At 39.4% G+C, this 22,048-nt stretch overlaps 1 protein-coding gene across 7 annotated transcripts in view; it reads right to left on the bottom strand.

Annotated features, from left to right (window-relative positions):
* The window catches only part of TBC1D5 (TBC1 domain family member 5), a 525,247-nt gene that overhangs the window by 116,278 nt on the left and 386,921 nt on the right, over nucleotides 1-22,048 (bottom strand). For all 7 annotated transcript variants that reach the window (XM_089776643.1, XM_075922103.2, XM_075922104.2 and 4 more), the window contains one exon: nucleotides 6,134-6,240. In XM_089776643.1, the coding sequence (XP_089632769.1) occupies nucleotides 6,134-6,240 (107 nt within the window). The remainder of the gene's footprint in view (nucleotides 1-6,133; nucleotides 6,241-22,048) is intronic.

The following is a 22,048-nucleotide window of genomic DNA, read 5'->3' as shown; positions in this document are numbered from 1 at the left end:
ACACAAGAAGAACCATAATCACCTCATTCTAACATTGCTAAATATGGTTTATTACATCATTTTACAGCTAATATCGTTACTCTTTAGGACAGGGTCAGTAGCTTTAGATGACACTTCAAATAGAAGTACACTAGTCATTTGAAAGAAACAGCCCCAACAAATTCATGTGCAGTAGATTTTATTGGTAACTGAGGTAATTAAGAGCTACAAGGTGCTTCATTTCCCTCTCTCTCTCTCACTTAAAAAAAATCAAATATGATCACATTTGCTCTTGCCTGTACTACTGTTATTTTCTCATGCTCAAAGAACAAAAAGATTCAGTCTGTGAAAAAACAGTTTGCTGTCTGGCATTAAAATACCCCAAGATAATTTCATTTCCAGTCTTTTTTCTCCTATCTCTTTCTATATCATCATAAAGAGGGGGGTTCACTGTGGAAATGAATCCCAAACCAATTTATTATCTTGCTGTATAGAAATATAAGGAAGGACAGGAAAATTAGTGAAGGCACAGTAATTGTGTTGTTTAGTTCCTTACTGTTGAAACACTACTGTATTCTTTCTTTGATACGAGTTGACTACAAGCACACCATGGTTTATACAGCAATATCCAAATCATAGTCTCCAAGGCTGGAAGAGATAAGTGTGATGACTGAGTCCAACCTCCTGTATCACAGATGCTACAGAACAAAATATTTGCTAGAGTATCTCTTTCAGAAAAAAAATCCAATTTTGATTTATCATGACCCTTGGTAAATTGTTTCTATAATTATTCTCACTGTTATAAAATGTACATCTTATTTAGGGTCTGAATTTGGTTATCTTCAACCACTGGATCACATGATACCTTTCTCAGCTATATTAAGCTAGAAAGCTTAACGTGTGTTCCTCGTGTATATATTTACAGACTGTAATTGTCACCCTTTAACCTTTGCTTTGATAAGCTAAACAAATTGATCTATTTGATTCTTCTGAGATAAAGCATGTTTTCTAATGCTTTTAATCATTCTCATCGTTCTTCACTAAACCCAGCCTAATTCCTCAACTAATTTCAGGATTTTTTCTTTAGTACTCTCAGTTTCCCGTATTTCCATTTAAATACTCTTGTTGATTAAGGTGGGTTGTCACAATATTTGCATGCTTTTAGTTACTCAAGATGCCAGTCCACAGAATCCTAAGTAGAAACTGACAATATAAATGATACAGTCACAAATATATTCATCTACCTAAGAAACCGCCTCTTTCCTTCATATACTACCACCAGTGTTATGACTGATGCAGGTACTGTGGGTAACAGGCCTCTGGCTTAAAAGGGAGGGCAGCTATGAAGGATCCATGGTCATTATTCTGAGCACTCTATTTTCCAAGACTCTTCCTGAAAATACTGGTTGAGATCGATAAGATGCTATAGCAGGGAAGGCTAAGTTATGGTAGGTTGATTAATGATGACATATTTTGAAATATGGGGATCATGTTTGGCAAGGATGGGCAAGTCTTTTTATTATGAATACTAATCCTTTTTTATGTCAAAATATTTGAAAAAGGTATTTTGATTATGTTGGCTATTCCAAACTCTATTTCATTAAACCGGTAGCTATCTGTAACACTTTTATTTGAATAGTGAAAAATAATACAGGCGCTTAACTGCAAATTTCTAGACAATAATTCTTAAAATCAAATGTTTGTTGTTTCAATTGTTATAAGAAAACAAATGCTTCTGGGCTCAGTGCTTAGAAAATAGGTTAAGAAAGTACTAATTTTAAAACACTGTGTTTTAAAATGAACATATATTTAGGATCACATTTTAAAATGGTCCTCCAATTTTGGGCTGGCAGTCAACTGCAAGCACATGGGAAGGCAAACAATAGTACAGATTACAACTACCTTATCATATATGTAAATCAGGTAGTTAACTATCGAATTCTTTACTGTGCCAAGAATTTACTGTGTGTATAAATCTAGAGGCTAGATTACCCTTCATACTCTTGGCTGTTAAAATATTTTTATATTGTGTTAAGTATATGGAATTTTAATATTTTACACATGAAGGGCAAGTTTCAGCGCTCTCTGTGTTCTACCACTGACAAGCAGAAGATGAATTAATTTGCCTTTATAATTTCTCCTATTTGGATGGCAATATACTTCAGCTGCCTCCTCCCAACTATCTTCCTTCCCTTTCTTACCCTACCTCAAACCCATCATGTAGTGGCAAGAATATCTTGCCCTCTTACCAGTGCGATGGTGGCTTCGCACTTCCCACTGCCTCTCCTACAAGTTCACCCACGGTGCCTACTTTACATCTCTCTTACTTCTCTCACTCCTGCCTCCCCAATATTGATTTTTGGACTGAGCTATTAGTGACGAACAGCAAAGAGGAGGCCAACAACTCAATTTGGCTGGAACTTGAGCCTCTGTAAACTCCTGGGCATCTGCTCACCAAGTCTCTAAAAATCCCTCTCTAAAAATCCCATGGAAATAAGTCAGTTGACTCATGGCTGAACAGCACTTATTTATCTTAAATAATTAGAAGCTTTATAAAGAATTATTTGGGGGTGAGGGAATGACTAACTGCTATTACTCTAAAGTGATAAATTAACCATTAAATATTAAAATTCCACCTCTTGAGTAGATATTAATTAATGAGTTTCTAATGTCCAAATGCTAAAAGAAACTAACTCCTGATTGGTCACAATCTGGTCATTAAAGAGTGGTAATTACTGACAGATTGCACACAGTGCTAACCAACAAAACAAACTAAAACCTGCTCTTCTTTCACAAACATTGAAACAAACAATTCTGAAATAACGGCAGCTTTCAAAGGATAGTTACAGCTTTTCAGAAGCACCTCAGCTAATGAGTGTATAGAAAAGAATGTATCTGAAGAAGAAGAAAGTAAAGCTAAACAGCCTTTCAGGCACATGAAACCAGCTCAGAAAAAAACTATGAGATGTGGCAGCAGCTACTTAAGAAGAAAATTCAACTGAAAATAATGTACAAACAGTTCAGTTCATAATCTTAGTAATGTATTTTTCTCAATCCTGCCATTTACTGCTCAGATCATGTTGAGAGTTGAAGGCTGGAATGAAAATTCCTCTAGTAGTCTAGTTAGTCATTTTAAGTATGATCATGACCTTAAACCTTAAAATCATATATTACTGCTAATTTCATATTGTAGTTACTCTAGAATCAGTTATGAGAAAGTAATATATCGTCTTTGAGAAGCCATGTGTACTTCTGCAGGGATTCCATTGTAATTCACCAATAATACCACAAGCCATTATTTTAAAATGTTATCAAATTTCTCAAAATACTATGCTGAAATAAACGGACCAAACAGAAATTTTAATATAATGGAAAAAAGTTAATTTTAGACAACCTAATGTAACTTTCTATATTATATTTTAATAGACTGTTATTGAGGAGTAACACTTCAGAGCTGAATACAGCTGCCTTATTTCTAATTAGCTTGTTTGCAAGTAATACAACTATTCATGTTAAAAGGTTAGCAGACATTTTTATTTTGCCTTAATATTTTGAATAAACACTGTAAGCTCTCAAACAAAGGATGGTTGTCAGGTTCTTTGCATGTAATCTAAGTTGGCAATGTTCTACTTTAGTTTTATAAGTCACTGTGATAAGGTTAACACTTCTACACACAACTACATACAAATAAGAACTCACAAAGATGAAAATTACTTTGCTTATGTTGCTGTATTAGAATTTTATTTGCTAAAGGGTAAAAACAGATTTGCAAAATTCACAGTTAACTTAAAACAATAGTTTAAAACCTTTTATTCTAAGCCCTGACTGCCTTCAGGAGGGAGAGAACATCTGGTTATTTAAGGAATACAATATGTTCACATTTTCTATGACTTTTATTTCTAATTGGGTTTTTTAATTTTTTTTATTTGAGCAACTCTAGTTAGAACTATGTTTTTTAATCACTTTATATTCCTCTGACTGCCCTCCTTCAACATCTCTACTTCATGTAACAGTATCTGCTTTGAAAATTCACAGCACCACCCAACAATGGTGGTATGAAAAAATGGAAAAAAATAGGTACTTTGGAGTGCTGTATTCAGAGAGACACCTCAAATCAATTCTTTTGGGTATTTTACAAGAATAATTTTCTACTGTTGCCCTAATCTCTCACTTAACACTCACATGCTTTTAATTGCCCCTTCTTTCATATCAAGTCAGCTTTCACTTAACTCTTTCTATTCTGAAAAAAAACCCCTAATTGACTAGATATCCCACTGACAGATATAATTGAGAAAATATTTTATTAAAGAACTGGAAATTTGGAATAAACGCTTTGCTAAGTGAGTTCACAGTGCAGTCCTGGAGTGGGGGCAATAACATCGATTTCAAATTTCAAGTCTCAGAGAAGTAACCATGCTAAGTCTGCTATTTTTATCAATGTTGGGGGCCTTTTGCTTTCCCACTGCCAGAGTCTTCTCATACAGCAAGTCAGATTCCAGCGGAAGTGAAAGGCACTGGCATTTCCTCAATGCTGGAGCCTTTCTCTTCTGCTTCTCCTTGCCAGATCCTTTCACTATAACATGGAGCTCTACACACAGAAGGGTGGACTCCAATGTGTAGCTACTCATACCCTACATGCCAACACCTCAAGAGCACCTGTGAAGATGCATGCATGCAACTGAAGTCTCATGAGGCTAAGAATGGGTGGATCGTGTCATTAGTTTGTCAGCTTCCATCTACTGAACACCGGAAAACAACTAAGGGGGAAGTCAGGGGTGTGGGATGTAGGCGCCATCTCTTAGTAGTAAGATCTACACACACACACACACACACACACACACACACACACGGCTGTAGAATTTTTAAACATTAAATTAGTTTTGTGTACCAAAATTTTTTTGGTTGAATTAAAAACATGCCATATTCAATTTGATGGCTTAGCACAATTTATTCCCTTCCACAAAACATTTTCTCTTTAAAAACATTTCTGCTATGTTTTGAAAAGAGAAGGCTAGAACGTAAATGCGGAATAGTTTGATTTCACAGTCTGCTGCTTAAATCTTAAAAAATCTTACTACTACAAACTTTCTTAAGTGTCAAGGAGATGACGGATTCTACTTCTCATCCTGAAAGAAATCTATGCACAAAAGGAATGAGGCAAGCAGCTGAGGGGACACAGATTTCTGCAGAAAACTGACACAAACAATGAGACAATTTTTCTTAATCTATAAAAGAATACATGTCAGACTCTTATGGCATTTTGGAGAAGGCAGTCACCAAGTGATAAAAGTGCAGAATTTTTTCTATTCAAAGGTGACTTGAAGGAAGATACCTAGACTGTCCATTGGCAGCTTAGTGACATGACAAGCTCAGACAATTCTAAAGCTGGCAGCAACTTCTGAGAACTGTTAAGGATCCAGATACCAAGAAGACTGTCATACACAACATTACCTCAAATACTTTATTTAAAAAATTAGGCTAGCTCTAAAATTGCAGAGGCTTTTTTTAAAATGTAGATCAATAAATTGATTTATGTCAGAAACGTTACATTACTAAAACAAAAACACTTTAACGAGAACAAATAAAATCTGTGTGAAACTTTGCAGACTATAAAAGAGGGGATTTCATCTTTAATTTAAAAAAAAAACCTATGATATCCTACTACATTTGGATGCTACTGACATCTGTCTAGCTCACAGACTTAATACATGAATTGTGTCATTACTTCTTATGTTATCCAGGGGAAAATCTATATCTATATCATCTATACCTATACTTATATCTATATCCCTGTACTTATATTTTGCCATGTGGTCCTCTGCCAAGAATTCCAAGGATGAATTACTGACACATGGGGAAAACTTTTACTAAGTAGTTACTTGATTTACTCAAGCTGTTTGCTTAGAGCACTGACAAAACTTTAGGTCTGGGGAACCCATATTTTAATTTCACCAGACAATTCTCCTCTTGAGTAACTGTGCATACTATCCCATCAATCAGGAAGAATATCGCAGTTTCCAGAAGTAGCTCCTTGGAAAGTGCTTCCCTGTCGTTCATATAGAATACTGTGTGTCTAACTTTTTGTAGCAGTTGGAATGTTTTACAAAAGAGGTTTATTTCCTGTGCTGGTAATATTTAGCAATGTGTACCTTACCTTTGGATCTCGGAGAAACAGTGCTCTTAGGATGAGTGAGTGTACATCTCCTATAGGTGGGTAATGCATCAGAAGTCCCAAACATGTCTGATAATTACTTGAGATCACTAAAATAAAACAAACAAAACAAAATAAACAAATAAATGGGGAGAAATATACACACATATATTTGGATCTTCAAAGGAAACTTTTTTTCATCCTACACACCTATCATGGGCAAGAGTTCAGCAGTCCTTTCTCATGACGAGTACAGACAGACCCTCAGAATTCAAAAAACAGGACTATGTAGCACTTTAAAGACTAACAAGATGGTTTATTAGGTGATGAGCTTTCGTGGGCCAGACCCACTTCCTCAGATCAAATTGTGGAAGAAAATAGGCATGACCATATATACCAAAGGGATACAATCAAAAAAAAGTGAACACACATACAAAGGACAAATCAAATTTCAGAACAGAGGGAGAATGCGGGGGAAGGGGGGTAAATGTCTGAGAGCTAATGATATTAGAGGTGATAATTGGGGAAGCTATCTTTGTAATGGGTAAGATAATTCGTTTCTTTGTTAAGACCCCAGCATAAAGTGTCAAATTTAAGCATGAATGACAGTTCAGAGGTTTCTCTTTCAAGTCTGGTGTTAAAATGTCTTTGAAGAAGTATGCAGGTAATCAAGTCGTTGAGACGATGCCCCTTCTGGTTGAAATGGCAAGAAACCGTTTTTTCTTTGTGATACTGTCTGATATCCGTTTTGTGTGCATTGATTCGTTGGCAAAGTGTCTGAGACGTTTGTCTAATGTACATAGCAGAAGGACACTGTCGGCACATGATGACATAAATTATGTTTCTGGATGAGCAGGAATATGTGTTCTTGATCTTATAACTGAATTGGTTAGGTCCAATTGAATACCCAGAAACCATCTACTTCAAGACAGACCCAAGAAAACCAACAATAGAACACCACTTGTCATCACCTACAGCCCCCAACTTAAACCCGTCCTACACATTATCAGTAAACTACAACCTATACTAGAACAAGATACTACACTCCGAGAGGCTCTGGGAGACAGACAAATAGTCTCCTACAGACAATTACCTAACCTCAGGATGATTCTTACCAACAACTACAGGACATACCACGCTAGTACCAACCCTGGAACTTTTCCTTGCAACAAACCCCGTTGCCAGCTTTTTTGTTTAATACAAGGAGTAATTACAGAATAAAGCCTTACTTTGATCCTGTGCCCATGGAAGTCAATGCTAAAGTTTCCACTAATTTGAAGGGGGAACGCAGATTCACTGTGTAATTAATTATGTTCTCTTTCATGAAGAAACACTTCTCCCCCAACTATTCTTTACTAAAATACACTGTGTGCGCTTCAAATATATATTATTAAATAAACAGACATCTAGCATTTCTTGTTTTCTTAGTTTATATAAGAACAGCCATACTGGGTCAGGCCAAAGGTTGATCTAGCCCAATAGCCTGTCTGTTGACAGTGGCCAATACCAGATGCCCCCGAGGGAGGGATCACAATAGCTAATCCTCACGTGACCCCTCCTCTGTAACCTCTCTCTAGAGAAACAGAGACTAGGGACATTATTCTACCTATCGTGGCTAATACCCATTGATGTACCTAACCTCCATGAATCTATCTAGCTCTTTTTTTAACCCTGTTAAAGTTCTAGCCTTCACTGCATCCTCTGGCAAGGAGTTCCACAGGTTGACTGTGTGCTGAGTGAAGAAAAACTTCCTTTTGTTTGTTTTAAATCTGCTGCCTATTAATTTCATTTGGTGACCCTTAGTTCTTATATTGTGGGAATAAGTAAATAAATTTTCCTTATCACTTTTTCCATGCCAGTCATGATTTTATAGACCTCTATCATATTCCCCCTTAGTTTCCTTTTTTCTAAGCTGAAAAGTCCAAGTCTTTTTAATCTCTCTTCATATGGGACCTATTCCAAACCCCTAATCATTTTTGTTGTCCTTTTCTAAATCTTTTCTAATGCCAATATATTTTTTTTGAGATGAGGCGACCACATCTGTATGCAGTATTCAAGATGCTTTTATATATATTAAAAACCTATTTTGATAAGACTTCATTTAACAATCTGTGAAGTATTTAGGTCTCTGCTGTTCATATTCCTACAATGACCTGTTGAAGATTCCCAGAAAAATGCTTCAAAATACTGAGCAACAACTACAGATTCTGTATTCTTGCTTTACTTTTAAATTACCTCTTGAATTTTGTGATTTGCACAGGAGACGTTTATCAGTCTGCAATTCATCTCCCATTGTAAATAGATGTGTACATTTCCATCCTAATCTAAGTACACTGTATAGTTCTTTGCTCTCTTACTCTCACTCTCTCTCTTTGGCAAATCAACCTAATTATGAGTGCAATTATTAAACATATCTTTTCAGGCAGGTCTACGTAAACTATTTCATTTCTTTTGCACTAGCTAAATTCAGGCAATCCATCTGCTACAGCTGTCAAAGCAGTGCCTATTAATGATGCTTATCCTGCCCACCATACAGACTGCCTCAAACAACACTAACTGTAAATAAATTGTAAAGAAACTTTATTGCTTTGAGAACTTTATAAATCAGAATCCTAAGTGAGAAAATATCCTTGTAGAACATACAAAGTTACTCTGATAAAACAAATACCAAAAAAATATTGTTTTGTAACCATGCATATTTACCAGTCTGATAATTTTCTTTCATGTGAATAAACCTCATTTCCTCCTTTACCTCTCCCCTCCCATCATTCTCCCTCACCCCTATACCATCCCCTCCTGTCCCCCTGCCCCAGATTATGGGGAAAAATACAGAACTGGGCAAAATGAATAATTATAATCTGTGTAGAGAACCACTTTATCATCTTCATTTCCGTTGCTGATCCGACAGCTTGTAATTTCATACATCTGCTTTCATTTGTAAAACATTCACTTATCCTACTCATTCTTTATCTGTTCTGCCTCTTCTTTGTCTATCCTTTTGTTTTTCTTGTTCACATTTAGATACCTGTTTTTTTTTCTTGAAGTAAAAAAGGTACTATAATGAACACAGTACAATAATCTCAGTCAGAAGTTCTTTCAGATGACTATAATACAACTACTACATATTATATAACCAATCAAAATTTCAGATTTAAATGCACTGTACAGCAGTTACGATTAGGATACTTTTTATTTTAATAGCAAAAATAAAACTGCTGAAATGTATAGTAAATTCGAAATACTTCTATAAAATATAGCATTTAAACTAAAGTATTTCCATTTTGAATACACCAGCCTATCTTTTACTTTGGAAATAAAACAGGATTAAACCTCCCTCTTCTTTTCCTCCCTTGGGAACTTGGAGGAAAATTTTTTGGCTGATTTTAGGCACTGGAGAAAATGAGCAAATAGGGAAAAAATATTTCAATAATGAAGATTCAAACATTAATAACATTGGTATTTCTAACTATAACAGAATTACAAAAATCCATGGAATGAAATCCCTCAGGAACGAAGGACCATCACAAACCTCATTTAATTATACTCCAATTGTAAGTGTATAGCAACTGGTATGTTTGGGTCTTCAACACAAAAACCATACTAAAAAACACTTAACTGAACACGCTTCTTCCTCTGGGGACAGGATGAGGAATAAGCAACACATGACAGATGTGCACTACGGAAGGTACTTAGACATTGCTATGATGAGAGAGGTATAAAAATTGATCTAGAATACAGTAGACGGGTAGGCTCATCAGCAGTATAAATACTTTTCACTTATATAATATAGGGCCTGTGCTACATAGATCTGAAAGTGCCTTTGTCATTCATCTCTACCCCCAGACACACAAGTCTCCTTGGTCCTTGATCCTTGGGCTTCTCCCCTTGTAATCACCTGCCTGTACTCTTTTTCAAGACATCTTAATGGGAGAGAACACCTCTGCTCGGGTTCTGTCTGATCTAGACTCTGAGTAAAGAGGCTGCTGAAATTCTCTTTAGATCCTTTCCTTAGAGAGTCTGATGTTTCTTTAGGGCCAAGTATGTGAGCTACCCTAGGCAGCTGTAGTCTTCTCAAAAAGATTTATTAAAACAGAGAAGAAATTATATTGAAACAAAAGAAATGGTTTGCTTAGCAAAACTCATCTGAAAACATTGTCAAGTGCAATAAGATTAGGATTACTGGGTGTCTGGTTTTCAATGGGAATGCCCTGTCGAAAAGAAACTATTTTACACTTTTTTTTTTCCAGTGTTTCCTTTATTTTTCTGCACCCCTAAGCAAAATGAATTTTGCACCAATATGATGTGATGTGTGACACATCACTATCATATTGATGGAGATAAGAAAATGCAGGTTGTAGGGGGTGGGATCAAGGGGTTCATAGCATAGGAAGTGATTCAGGCCTTAGGCAGAGGGTTAGAGTGCAGGAGTGTGAGCTCTCCAGCTGGGTGTGCGGGCTCAGGTCTGGGGCAGAGAGATGGGTGAAGGAATGTGAGGGCTGTGGCCGGGGGTGCAAACTCTGGGATGAGGCTGGGGATAAAGCTGGAAGAGAAGATGGGGATTCGGGAATGTGAGGGCACTGGCTAGTGGGCAGGCTCTGGGGTGGGGCTAGGGATGAGGGGCTCAGGGTAGAGGTGTGGGTTCTAGGGTGGGGCCTGGTTGAAGGGTTTAAGTGAAGGAAATTGCTCCGTGGCTCCTGTGAGGAGAAAGGACTTCCTCAATCTCTCTATCCTGGCAGCAGCACATGGGCTGTGGGGAAAGAGGGGATGGGGAGTGAGGGAAGCATCTCTCCCCACAACCCAGCAGGTTCCAGCCAATGCTGGGTTGCAATTGGGGGAGGGCCGTCCCAGCTGTGCCAAATGCTGGCATGTGGCTAGGTCCGGTCCGGTCCGGTCCAGGCCAGGCTAGGCCGGGCCAGGCCAGGCCACGGAAGGGAGACTCCATGGCTGGGCTGCCTAGGCTATGACGGGGACTCCCGGGCCGGGCTGTGGTGGTGCTCAGCTGTGATAGGAATGTTCTGGCATGTCCAGGCCACCCTGGCTGCAGCTGGGTTCAGCTAGGGTTGCCAGATGGTTTCAACAAAAATACTAGACACACTTGACATTACATCACAATCTACCTGACATCTTATTTAGAAAATACTGGACATTTATATTCTCATTTATATTTTCTCAATTTATTTCCTGAACAGAAAGCTCAAATACTGGACTGTCCGGTTCAAAACTGGACACCTGGCAATCCTAGGAAGGAGCATGAGGTTCAGTCTGTCCTTGCTCAGCAATGGCACTTCGGAGGCTGGGCTAGGGAGCTGCATGGTTGCACAGCTTACGGTAAGGTTAGGGCGGCTCTTGTCAACACAACTGACTGGGCCATTAAAAGTCCAGTTGGTGAGGCTGGCAGGCTCCCTACCTGGCTCAGCATCGCTCCCCAGAAGCAGCGACACGTCCCTCAGCGCTTAGGTGTAGGAATGGCCTGAGGGGCTCGGCTCCTGGCCCCAGCACCAGCCCCATTACTCCCACTGGTTGGGAACCACAGCCATCGTGAGCTCTGTGTGTGTGGCGGTGAGGGGAGGGATATGCCTGCAGACAGAGGCAGAGCTCCCTGGCCACCCCTCCACCTCAGATCTTGTCACATCTGGAGAGCCACCCCATGTACGTGTCACCCAGAGTCTGCACCCCAGCCACCTCCCACACCCAGCCGCCCTCCCAAAAGCCACACTCTGAACCCCCTTCTGCACTCCAAAACCTTTGGCTGAAGCCCATAGTCCCCTCTTTCACCCCAAACCCCTCACTCCTGGCCCCTCCTCAGAACTCACACCCAGCCAGAGCCCTCAGCATCCCACACCCCAGCCCCCTGCCAGAGTCTGGAATACCCCCCTGCACAATGAACCCCTAATTTCTGTCCCCTCCCTCGCCCCAAATCCCCTGCTTCAATCCAGTGTGTCCTCTCTCACACGCTAAACTCCTTGGGCCCCACCACCCAGACCACAACCTCCTCTTGCACCCCAAACTTCTCATTCCTTGCCCCTCCACAGAGCCTGCACCTCCAACCAGAGTCCTTACCCCTTCCCATGGCCCAACCACCTGTCCCATCCTGGTGAAAATGAATATCACCCTGTGCGGATACAAAATTTGTATCCACATCTGTATCTGTAAAAAAAAGCCATGGATGTCTGCACTGACATCTGCAGATGAAGATTCCTGCAGACAATGTGGATAGCCACAAATGTACAGGGTTCTAGAAAGAGATGTAAAAAGTTACCCAGTAAACATTAGCCTTACTGGTTGATTGGAGGGCTATGCTGGGCCACCACAGCCCGGTATGCTGAGCCAAGCCAGGCAGGAGCAGCCCCCCAGCCACAGCAGCCTGTCCAGCTGCCCTCCAGCCGCAGCACGGTGGGCCTAGCTGGGCCGGTGCAGCCCTCCACGGTTAACTAGTTAAACAATTAAAATTATATAGTTTAACAGCTAAATTTTTAAAGGAGTATTTACATTCCTAGTTCCAGTTATGAAATTAGTATCTGTATCTGAATCCATATCCACAAAAATAAGCCATGGTTATCCGCCTCCATACCCGGTGAGGCAGATACTCATTTTTAGAGCCCTTCAAATCACTGATACACCCATGGATATAAAGTGTAAGTGAGGGTGGGGGAGAGCAAGGAACAAAAGGAGGAGAGATGGACTGAGAGGAGGTGGGATCTCAAAGAGTTGGGGGCAAAAATGTTCTGTTTTGTTTGATTAGAAAGTTGGCAATCCTAATGAGGTATATTCCCCTTAACGTACAAAGAGAAGAAAAGAAACCCTTACATACATACAAATGTAATCCCTTTGTGATTCTTCCCTGGTCAACCTGATGGTCTCTCCCTACTGTCCAGAGAAACTTCACCGTATTTCTCACCTGCTCTGCTTATCAAGACTAAGCTGTTAGAGTTCATTATCATATCAGATTAAGCTAGGGTAACATTTCCCTAAAAGTCTCAGAAGGGTTAGCCTGTAACTTTAAAAACAAGGACTAGTCCTGTGGTACCTTAGGCTATGGCTACAGTTCCAAGTTATTTTGAAATGATAACTCCCAAAATAACTATTTCAAAATAAGCTTATTCCTCTTCACAAGCAGGAGTTATTATTTCAAAATAACAGGCTTGGTAGTGTGGATGCTCTGCTTGTTATTTTGAAGTAACAGTATAGATATGCCCTTGGAGACTAATAAAACTATATATTATCACGAGCTTTTGTGGGTAAGCTCATGATACTATATATATTTTGTCAGTCTCTAAGGTGCTGGAGGACTTCTCATATTTCCATAAAAAAGTTTGATCAGAAATAACATCTGGAGGAGATGACGAAGTCCCTGTTCCCCTTACAAGAATTATCCAATTTCCATCTCAGGTGGTCATTGTGATAGCATGGATTTACTTTTTTTCCAAAATACTTTTATCAATTTGTCTTTGCCATGAAATGTAAATCAACAGACTTAGGCTATGTGTAATATCAAGTTAGATATGCCTATGATCCACAACAAAAAAACTGTAATAAGTGATTAAAACAAGGGTAAATAGAGAAGAATTAGGTGACTTCTCTGAGGCCACATAGGCTACGTCTAGACTACATGCCTCTGGCAACAAAGGCATGTAGATGAGGCTACCAGGCATAGGAAAATGAAGTGGCGATTTAAATAATCGCTGCTTCATTTAAATTTACATGGCTGCCTCGCTGAGCCGATCAGCTGTTTGTCGGCTCAGTGCGGTAGTTTGGACGCGCGGGTGTCAACATCAGAGGCATACCTGGGTGGTCGACAAATGCCTTTGATGTCGACACCCGCGCGTCCAGACTACCGCGCTGAGCCGACAAACAGCTGATCGGCTCAGCGCGGCAGCCATGTAAATTTAAATGAAGCGGCGATTATTTAAATCGCCGCTTCATTTTCCTATGCCTGGTAGCCTCATCTACATGCCTGTCGCCAGAGGCATGTAGTCTAGACGTAGCCAAAACAAGCCGGTGGGTTACCTATGAACAAAATCTTGAAGTAATGGCTCAAAAGCCTCTTATTTAACCACTAAACACCACTATTTCCTATTAAGTGATTCTTGGGAAACTGAAGTAGTAGTCTAGTGTTAACATCCCAAAGGAAAAAGTGAGAAAAATAAAAAAAACATACAAAGAAAAAAGGTACAAAGTTAAATGCTGCCAAATATGGAACAGGTTAAAACCAAAACATAGTAGTAGAAATGCATTTTACTTTTGTCTGGACAACTTTCTTCAGGGAAAAAAATGTTGAATTTAATAGATAGGATCAATTCTTGTTTTTACATTTTTTTCCTATTTTCTATTGTGAAAAATAAGCTGAAATAATTTCTAGAGAGGTTTTCAATGTTTGGGATGCCTCCAAGGTCTACCAGCAAGTAACAGATATAAACTTTGTGTGTTGCAGAAAAGGTAACTTTTCATGAGGAAAAAAAAGTACTGAAAAAGAATGTCTCCCGAATGTGGAAGAAAGTAATATATTGTAATATAGACATTTTGTTCTGGAAAGAATATACAGCTAACTCAGAGAATCTTTCTTCTGGATTGCTCTAATTCTCTGGTACTACAAACCAGGGGATGGCATATGCTGGATGGAGGGAAAAATCAAGAAATGTCGGTGACAAGAAGTGGAAAGGACAGTCAAGCATAGTAGTTTGCTACAGCAACTTGTACTTTTTAAAATACTCTTCCTAATATAGTCTTTTAATATATAATGAAAGGCATCCAGAAAGATGGTTTGCCAGATGTTTGCCACAGGCTCTCTTTTGGCTGTTCTGCCTAGGAACAAGCTAACTCTCTAGTTGAGAGGACAGCTATAGGAAGAAAAGGAAAAAAATTCCTTATGATAAATATGCATAATATAACCACCCATCATGACAATCTTTGGATATTAGGTAATCCAATGTGAGTATCTGGACCAAGCATAGGCAATTTGTTAGCCTTTCTATATTGGCTGATCCTTGTAATGAATTGTTTTAATAATACATTTTTGTTATATGCTAGAATTTGCAAAACAAAGCTGAAACTATACATAATCTTAAAGTAATAAAAAATGTCTAGTACTTTCCCTAGTTCTAGTCTAATTCACAAACACCTTGGGAATAGATTTTTTAAATGTTTCTTACTATATAATCCAGTTGAACTCTTCTTGACTTCAGGAGAATCACCTGGGCAGGCCCAGTGTGATTATTTGTGCAGCCTAGTTTGACTATATGGCATGGGAGCAGGGCCACATATATATACACATGTGTAAAAGCCTAACTGTTTAAATAGTTAACGGATAAGCCTGGGTTTATTACTACCATTAACAGTTATATGCAGGCTCCCACCTTGGTCCTGGTGAGCTGGCTGCCACCCCGTGTACAGATGTGTGTAACTGTGTAACCACTGGGGTTTTCAGCAGTTACATAATCACCCACTTTTTAAAATCCCTTTGTTTATACACACAACTGCCCCCCACCTAAATGTAAGGGGACTGTTACCCCTTACTAAAACTCTGTGGGAGTTTTTTGGTTTACCAGCTTCAGAAGGGGAAGGGTTCATGAGACTGACAGACCCCAGAGACAATGGAAAGCAGTCAACACTCCAGCTCAGCCTGACTGACAGGTTGTAAGTGGGGATTGTTCTGGCTCTGTCTCTGAACAAACAAGCTGTGTGCAGAAGAGGTCCTGCAAAGACAGAGAGCTGAAAGAGGAGTACAAGAAGAAGTCCTGCAGCGACAGAACCAGACACAGACCGGCCAAGCAGTGCAGACCCTGTGTTGAGCAGCAGACTGGCAGTGCTCAGAAAGCCAAAAGGAACAGAGAAACAACACAAGGAGCTGGAACTGGCCAAGCAGCACAGCCTGCAGCCGGATGTGGTGAGCTACTGGGACCTGCAAAGTGTGGGGAAAGGCTCTGGACTGGGAGAGGGGTCTGGCCACTTAGAGACTGAGGCTGTGTGGTCACTGCCAGTGCAAGTGTGTCCAGCCTGCAGCCCCTTGCAGCACTTCCAGGGCTTCTAAGGAAGAGACTGTGAACTGTCCTTACACTCTGCAGACTGCTGTGTTGATGTCCCTGTGCTACAGAGCAGGGCTGTGTGTTCTCATTTAACCATTCTCATTGTTTCTTATTCTATTCTCTTTAATCAGTTGATGTTTAATAAATTGTATTTGCTTTGAACCTTATGAAGTGATCACTGGGCCAAGAAGGCCTGCAGTGTAAAGAGAGCACCTCGGAGTGGGGACACCCTAACTCCTGCCCCTAGTGATTACAAGGTCAGGGATTAAGCCCCAGGAAACCTGGGCCCAGCCTTGTTGGGGTTTCAAGGGCTCTGCTACTCAGGAGAGTGGAAGGGGAGCCCTCAGGATCAGGGAGCCGTGGGGTAAAGGAAGTGGGAGCGGGGACTCAGATCCTTTCGCTGGTTCATTTCACCGGGGTGTATAGAAGCCAGGAAAGTTCTCCACAAGAGCGGGACCATTCCCCTGCTTACATAAACTTAAAGCTATACTTATACACACACACACACTCACCAGGTAGTGCAAAAAATGGAAAATGTCATTTACACACTCAAAATTGTCAAAAAGCTGTTAGCCCAAAGTGCACGACACACAAGCATCTCTCTATATTTTGCACTGCAGCGTGCACATTACGGACTTCACTATGGCGCTTGGTTTAAAATGGATGTATATATTTCAACCTTATTTGTATATGTCATAAGGAACATGTTACTTCTACAAGACAAATGTATGCACATAGGTATTTTTAATATAATATGAAATTTTAATAATTATTGTTTTAATATGTAATAAAATAAATTGTCTACATCTCTAGTGAATGAGACTAGAGCTTGGAGTGGGACCAATAATAATCTGCAGGGCCATATGCACATGCCTCTCACTAGCCCTGCACCTGGGCAGTTTTCATTAAAAAGGCAAGGAAGAACTACCTTTGGAGGAGAGTTGAACATTGTTGAAAAGTTTTGGGAAGGCAGGATTCAGTGTATTGACATTAACAGTGTTAAAGTCTTACTCTAAAACTTGTTCTTATCTAAATTTTGTCTGGACTAGCAGCATTGGTTTGACTAACAAAAGACTTTAATATAAGGCCTGCACATTTTAATTTCATTTGCCTTCTTATTCAGTTTATTTTAAAGGACAATATACATCTTAAAGCAGGATACTGGGACAAAGAGCAAAAGTTTCTGCAGAACGTCATTGTTCAGAGTGGGACAAGAATTCTCTCATCTATGAACTGGAAATATTTTTACATATTTTATGACTGCTTGCAAAATATGTTTGAATTTTCCTGAAAGAACAAGTTTATTTGTGTTGACAAATTTTACAGCCTTTCCATGCATGTTGAATAGAAGCTGCAAAATACAAAATTAGATAAACTGTAGAAAGAACTTCAACCTGTATCCAAAATATTAAACAAGGAGAGAAAGAAAAAGTTTCCCTATTGTCAGTACCTGAAAAAATCAGAAAGAAAGACTGCCAGATGTTGAGCATTCTTCAGCAAGAGAAAATATAGGTAATATTAAACTGTCAGAGATGGTTTTTGTTGTGTGGTTTATGGCTTTTGGAAATTCTATTCACTATGGAATGCAGCATCCTGTCTTTATGAATCCTGCCTTCTCTGAATGATAGTGATCTGTCTCAGCAGCTCCAGAGGAAAGCAGACACACCCTCATCTAAACACTTTGATGGTTTCTGTCATGTCCTTTATCTCTTTAGCTGTCTTTTTACAGAACCAGCTGGAATCCTCTGAAAGATATATTAAACCTCATCTTCAAGGAAGGGAGCCTTGATGAATTCAACGTGACAGATCTGTAGGTAGCGCATCAGAAAGGATACAAGTTAACAATTCTTTGTTGTCTGGACACACTGTTGTTTGTGCTTTGAAACACACAGGTTGTCCTGATAAAGTGACAAAGACACAGTTCATTTTGTCTCAGAAGGAAAGAGGTCATCAGGACTGCTAAATCTGACTCACAAGCATGTTTGTGTGTGAATTTCTTCTGGTTGTGCATCAAGACTTTTCAACTACATACTTATTAGAGTACAAGTAGTGACACTGGATGCCTTAGAAGCTCTGGATACCACTGACCCTGGCACAGAAACTAACAGAGAGGTTGATCATATTACCCAGTAAAAATAATCAATGTTTTTGTTGAAGCAAGGATAGAAGCAATATCTTTTAAACCTATTTTAAAACTTAGGCTGGCTGCTGAGTAACGCAGGGGTTGGTGCCTTTTTAGTGGGGCTCAGATACACCTGAAGCTTCCTCTGGCCTTGGATCAGTCTCACTGGGGCACAGCCATCTTGCCAGGTTCTGCTATAGTCATTGGTCTTGGCTTGCCTTAGTGTTGGTTAGATACTAGCTTGGCTAGTGGGACAGCTCACTATTGGCAGGGATTGGTTACCACCTAAGGTTTATCTCCCCCTTCCCTCTGACTTACTGGCTCCATGAATCAGCATGGGAAAAATTGTAAGTGTATCTCCTCTAAGCACCACCCATTCTTGGTTCAAAACAGATTGTGCGTATCTTCATAGTACTGACATTTCTTGCCTTTCTTACATGTTTTGGTCAGCAGTGAAATAACTCAGGTTAGCATTTATATCATCATTAGGCCTTGTAGATACCATCATAGTGAAACAAATTCGCTGCCCAGAGACTCTCTTAGTAGTTACAAATGACTATCCATGTCTTGTACTCTTCCATAAGATTAATTGCACTTATGCTTAAAGTTCTGAAAACCAGATAACACAGAGTTAATCTACACACCAGCCCTACCCTGTAATCTTAACTCTGTCCACTGGATGTGGCAAGTATGATTTAGCCAAGGGTGTGCTACCATAAGCAGACACTAGGCATGACTAAGTAAATGTGGGAATGTTTTATCCCATAAAACTGTGTTCTCTCTTTTTTTCGCTGTGCATGCCCACTGCCCTTCACTGTACTAGAGACAGCTGCACTGTGATATAAGGTGCATCTGCTCCTGAAGAGATCTGGACCACTTGTTTCTATAGTCATGTATACGTGTTGTATAAGAAGAGAAACAAAACAGTCTAGACTTGCAGTGGGGATTCAGAGAAATCTAGTAGCACACACTGTCAGTGCATTACAAGTCAGAGATAAATAATGTTCCAGAGGGAGTCCTTAGGACAAAGGTCAACATGTGAGGTGGTCAAGATGCTCATTCAGTGTGCCCTAACAGTGACTTCCATCTTAGGAAGGACAAGGTATGACAGGTTCTCCTGCTATGTATAGTGCTCCATCCGCAAGTACAGATGTCTGTTGAAGAAAGCTGGAAGACCACTCCAGTAAGACAGATTAAAGTTGCAGGGCAGCAGCAGTGGCACAGTTAAGGAGAGACTAGCATTTCCATTTTGCACTACCATTTCCATGCCATGGTGAAAAAAGGGCTAAAAAATTGTCTTAGGGTCAGAGCATAGTTTTCCAGTATTCTTATATTTTCTGCACTAAATTATTGTCTAGCAGTTTATGGGGAAAATATGATCTTGGATTTGTGTTCTACGTGTATTTTTCAATATAAACAAATTGCAGTGCTGACTGATGACAGTACCCAGGCATCACAGTCAATGTCAACCTAACACCTGTGTTTAGAACAGAGTTTTCTATTATGAGTACTTTCCTGACACTTAGCAATTCCTTTGAACACGCTAAGCAGGATGAGAGTTACAGCTACTTGCTTTGGTTTGGTCACATTCAATCCCATTGGTTCATAAAATGGGTGTGGAGCATACGGCATGCTCACATTACCTTAATGCTGCCGTAGACTATTGTCTTCCATCTTCCTTTTCTTTAATTAATGCTATTTTCCTTGATGATACTTCTAAAGTAAAATCAGAGTATGCACTTCGATTTTAGAGAACTCTGATATATTGACTCTTAAACCAGAAATTTTATTCTCAGGGCAAAATTCTGCAAAACACAATCCAGAGAGCAAATAATGTGCACAAAACACATCCTCAGAAAGCAGCCAAGAGCAGGATTCACATGCTGCTGCCTAGGTTCAATGGCCATCTTACTTGGCATGTCAGCTTATTTTGGCATCTGGCTACCTACAAACATCCAAGCTTTTAACAGAAAACCAGTCCCGCTACATATGAGTCTGTCTCTGGTCTGTCAAACTGACTCTAGTCACATTATAGGCCTCAATTTTACCCCGAATAACATTTAAAATAATGCCTCTTCAAATGACTTGTGGGTAAGCAGTAGTTGAGATCTGTAGTGAGTTGTTGGGTATAAAAATCAAGCTATAGTTTAATCCCCAGAGGAGTGCAAACAGAAGTTAAAAGAACTGCAAAATTTTTATTACACTTTTTTTAATAAAAGGGGAGGACTCTCTCAGGAAATGCTGGATTAATCAATCTCAAATTTGGATAACTATCCTGGATTTCCACAAAGTGCAGCAGATTTCGAAACAATCTAAATAAACATTTGGATTTTAGAGCACGTACACAAATTAACTGCTAAATAGCAAACTAGTCCCAATCTCAACTATGTTTGAGATGTAAAATTAGGGGCAATTCTCATCTTTCAGTGCTACTTTTGTAGTCTGTTGACTGTAGCCACTCTTACAGTCAGCTCACATTCTGAAGGTTTTCTTAGCAACCAGAAGGACTAGATCTTAAAAATATTGGGGAACAAAATGGCAGTCTCAGCAAAAGCATGTGTTTCATCAACTTAGTCAACTAACTCAGTCCAATTGATTATATCAAGAAATTAGTTAAAAGGTCTCCCTTTGTATCTAATTATTTTAAATTATATGGAATGTTTTCATGATGATCACCACCAACCACAAATGGAATGGACACCACATATGGCTGGGACAACAGATGGTTAATTCAGAAAATGAAATCTTTGTTCTTCCAAAACCTATTCAGGATCTTTCTTATTTCTGGTGATGGGATATCATGTAAATAAACTTCCGCTGAGAGTAAATGGTCAAGACATCCATTGCAGTCTTTCTGAACAATTGACCATTCTGTGCTCACAGAAATATGAGTGCTCCTCCATTAAAGAAATATCCATGACCCACTAATCCTGAATTGCTAGAGCCATGTGGATTAGCTGTGCATGTGATCAAGTTTCCATTTCTTGCCAGCCACGTGAGGAGTGTCTTGTTTGACATTGCCCAGTCCTCATAAACTTTAAAGCCAGAACGGACCATCATGGTCATCTGGTTGAGTGTTTCTTAAACTTCATTCCGAGGCACGCTGTCAGTCGGAGATGTGCCGCAGACAACAACAGAATTCAAAATGGCCTCCCTTAAAGGGGCAGGCGACTTTTTTTTTTTTTGCACTCTAACCTTCCCCCAACCTTCCCCCTCCAACAAAAAAAATCCTCGGTGCTCCTCATAAAAAAAAAATTGTTTGGTGTTCCTCAGTCTTAAAAAGTTTAAGTTGCATTCACACGAAGTCCAAAACACAAGAATGGTGATACCAATTCTCCCTTCTATTCTACATACTAATTCTTCTTAGAGTAGCCATGTAGCTGAAGTAAATATAACTTCCCAAACATCTTATTGTACAACAGAAATCACCAAAGTACTATGAAAACTCTTTAGAGAGGGGACAGTTGCTCATTGACTTCTGCAAAGCATCCATCACACTTTTGGGCATTCAATAACAATGGAAATGGACACACTGGTTTAAAAGCAGAAACAAACATTGAAAAAGCAGTCATTTTGTACATTCAGCCACTGTCAAATCCCGATGTACCGGACATCAGACAAATATGCAAAACATTAGCAGCCTCTCCTTTTTTTTCCTTGAAAGAAAAGAAGTTTCAAGACTATTGTATTTTTGCATCTTTTTAAATACAACAATATGCAATGGTACTAAAGTTGTATATTTTTGCAGTGGAAAAAATGCCCTGAAATAAACGT

Source organism: Pelodiscus sinensis, chromosome 2, assembly GCF_052426305.1.
Source record: "Pelodiscus sinensis isolate ZL-2025 chromosome 2, ASM5242630v1, whole genome shotgun sequence".
Taxonomy (NCBI): domain Eukaryota; kingdom Metazoa; phylum Chordata; order Testudines; family Trionychidae; genus Pelodiscus; species Pelodiscus sinensis.
This window is presented reverse-complemented; position numbering and strand designations above follow the sequence as displayed.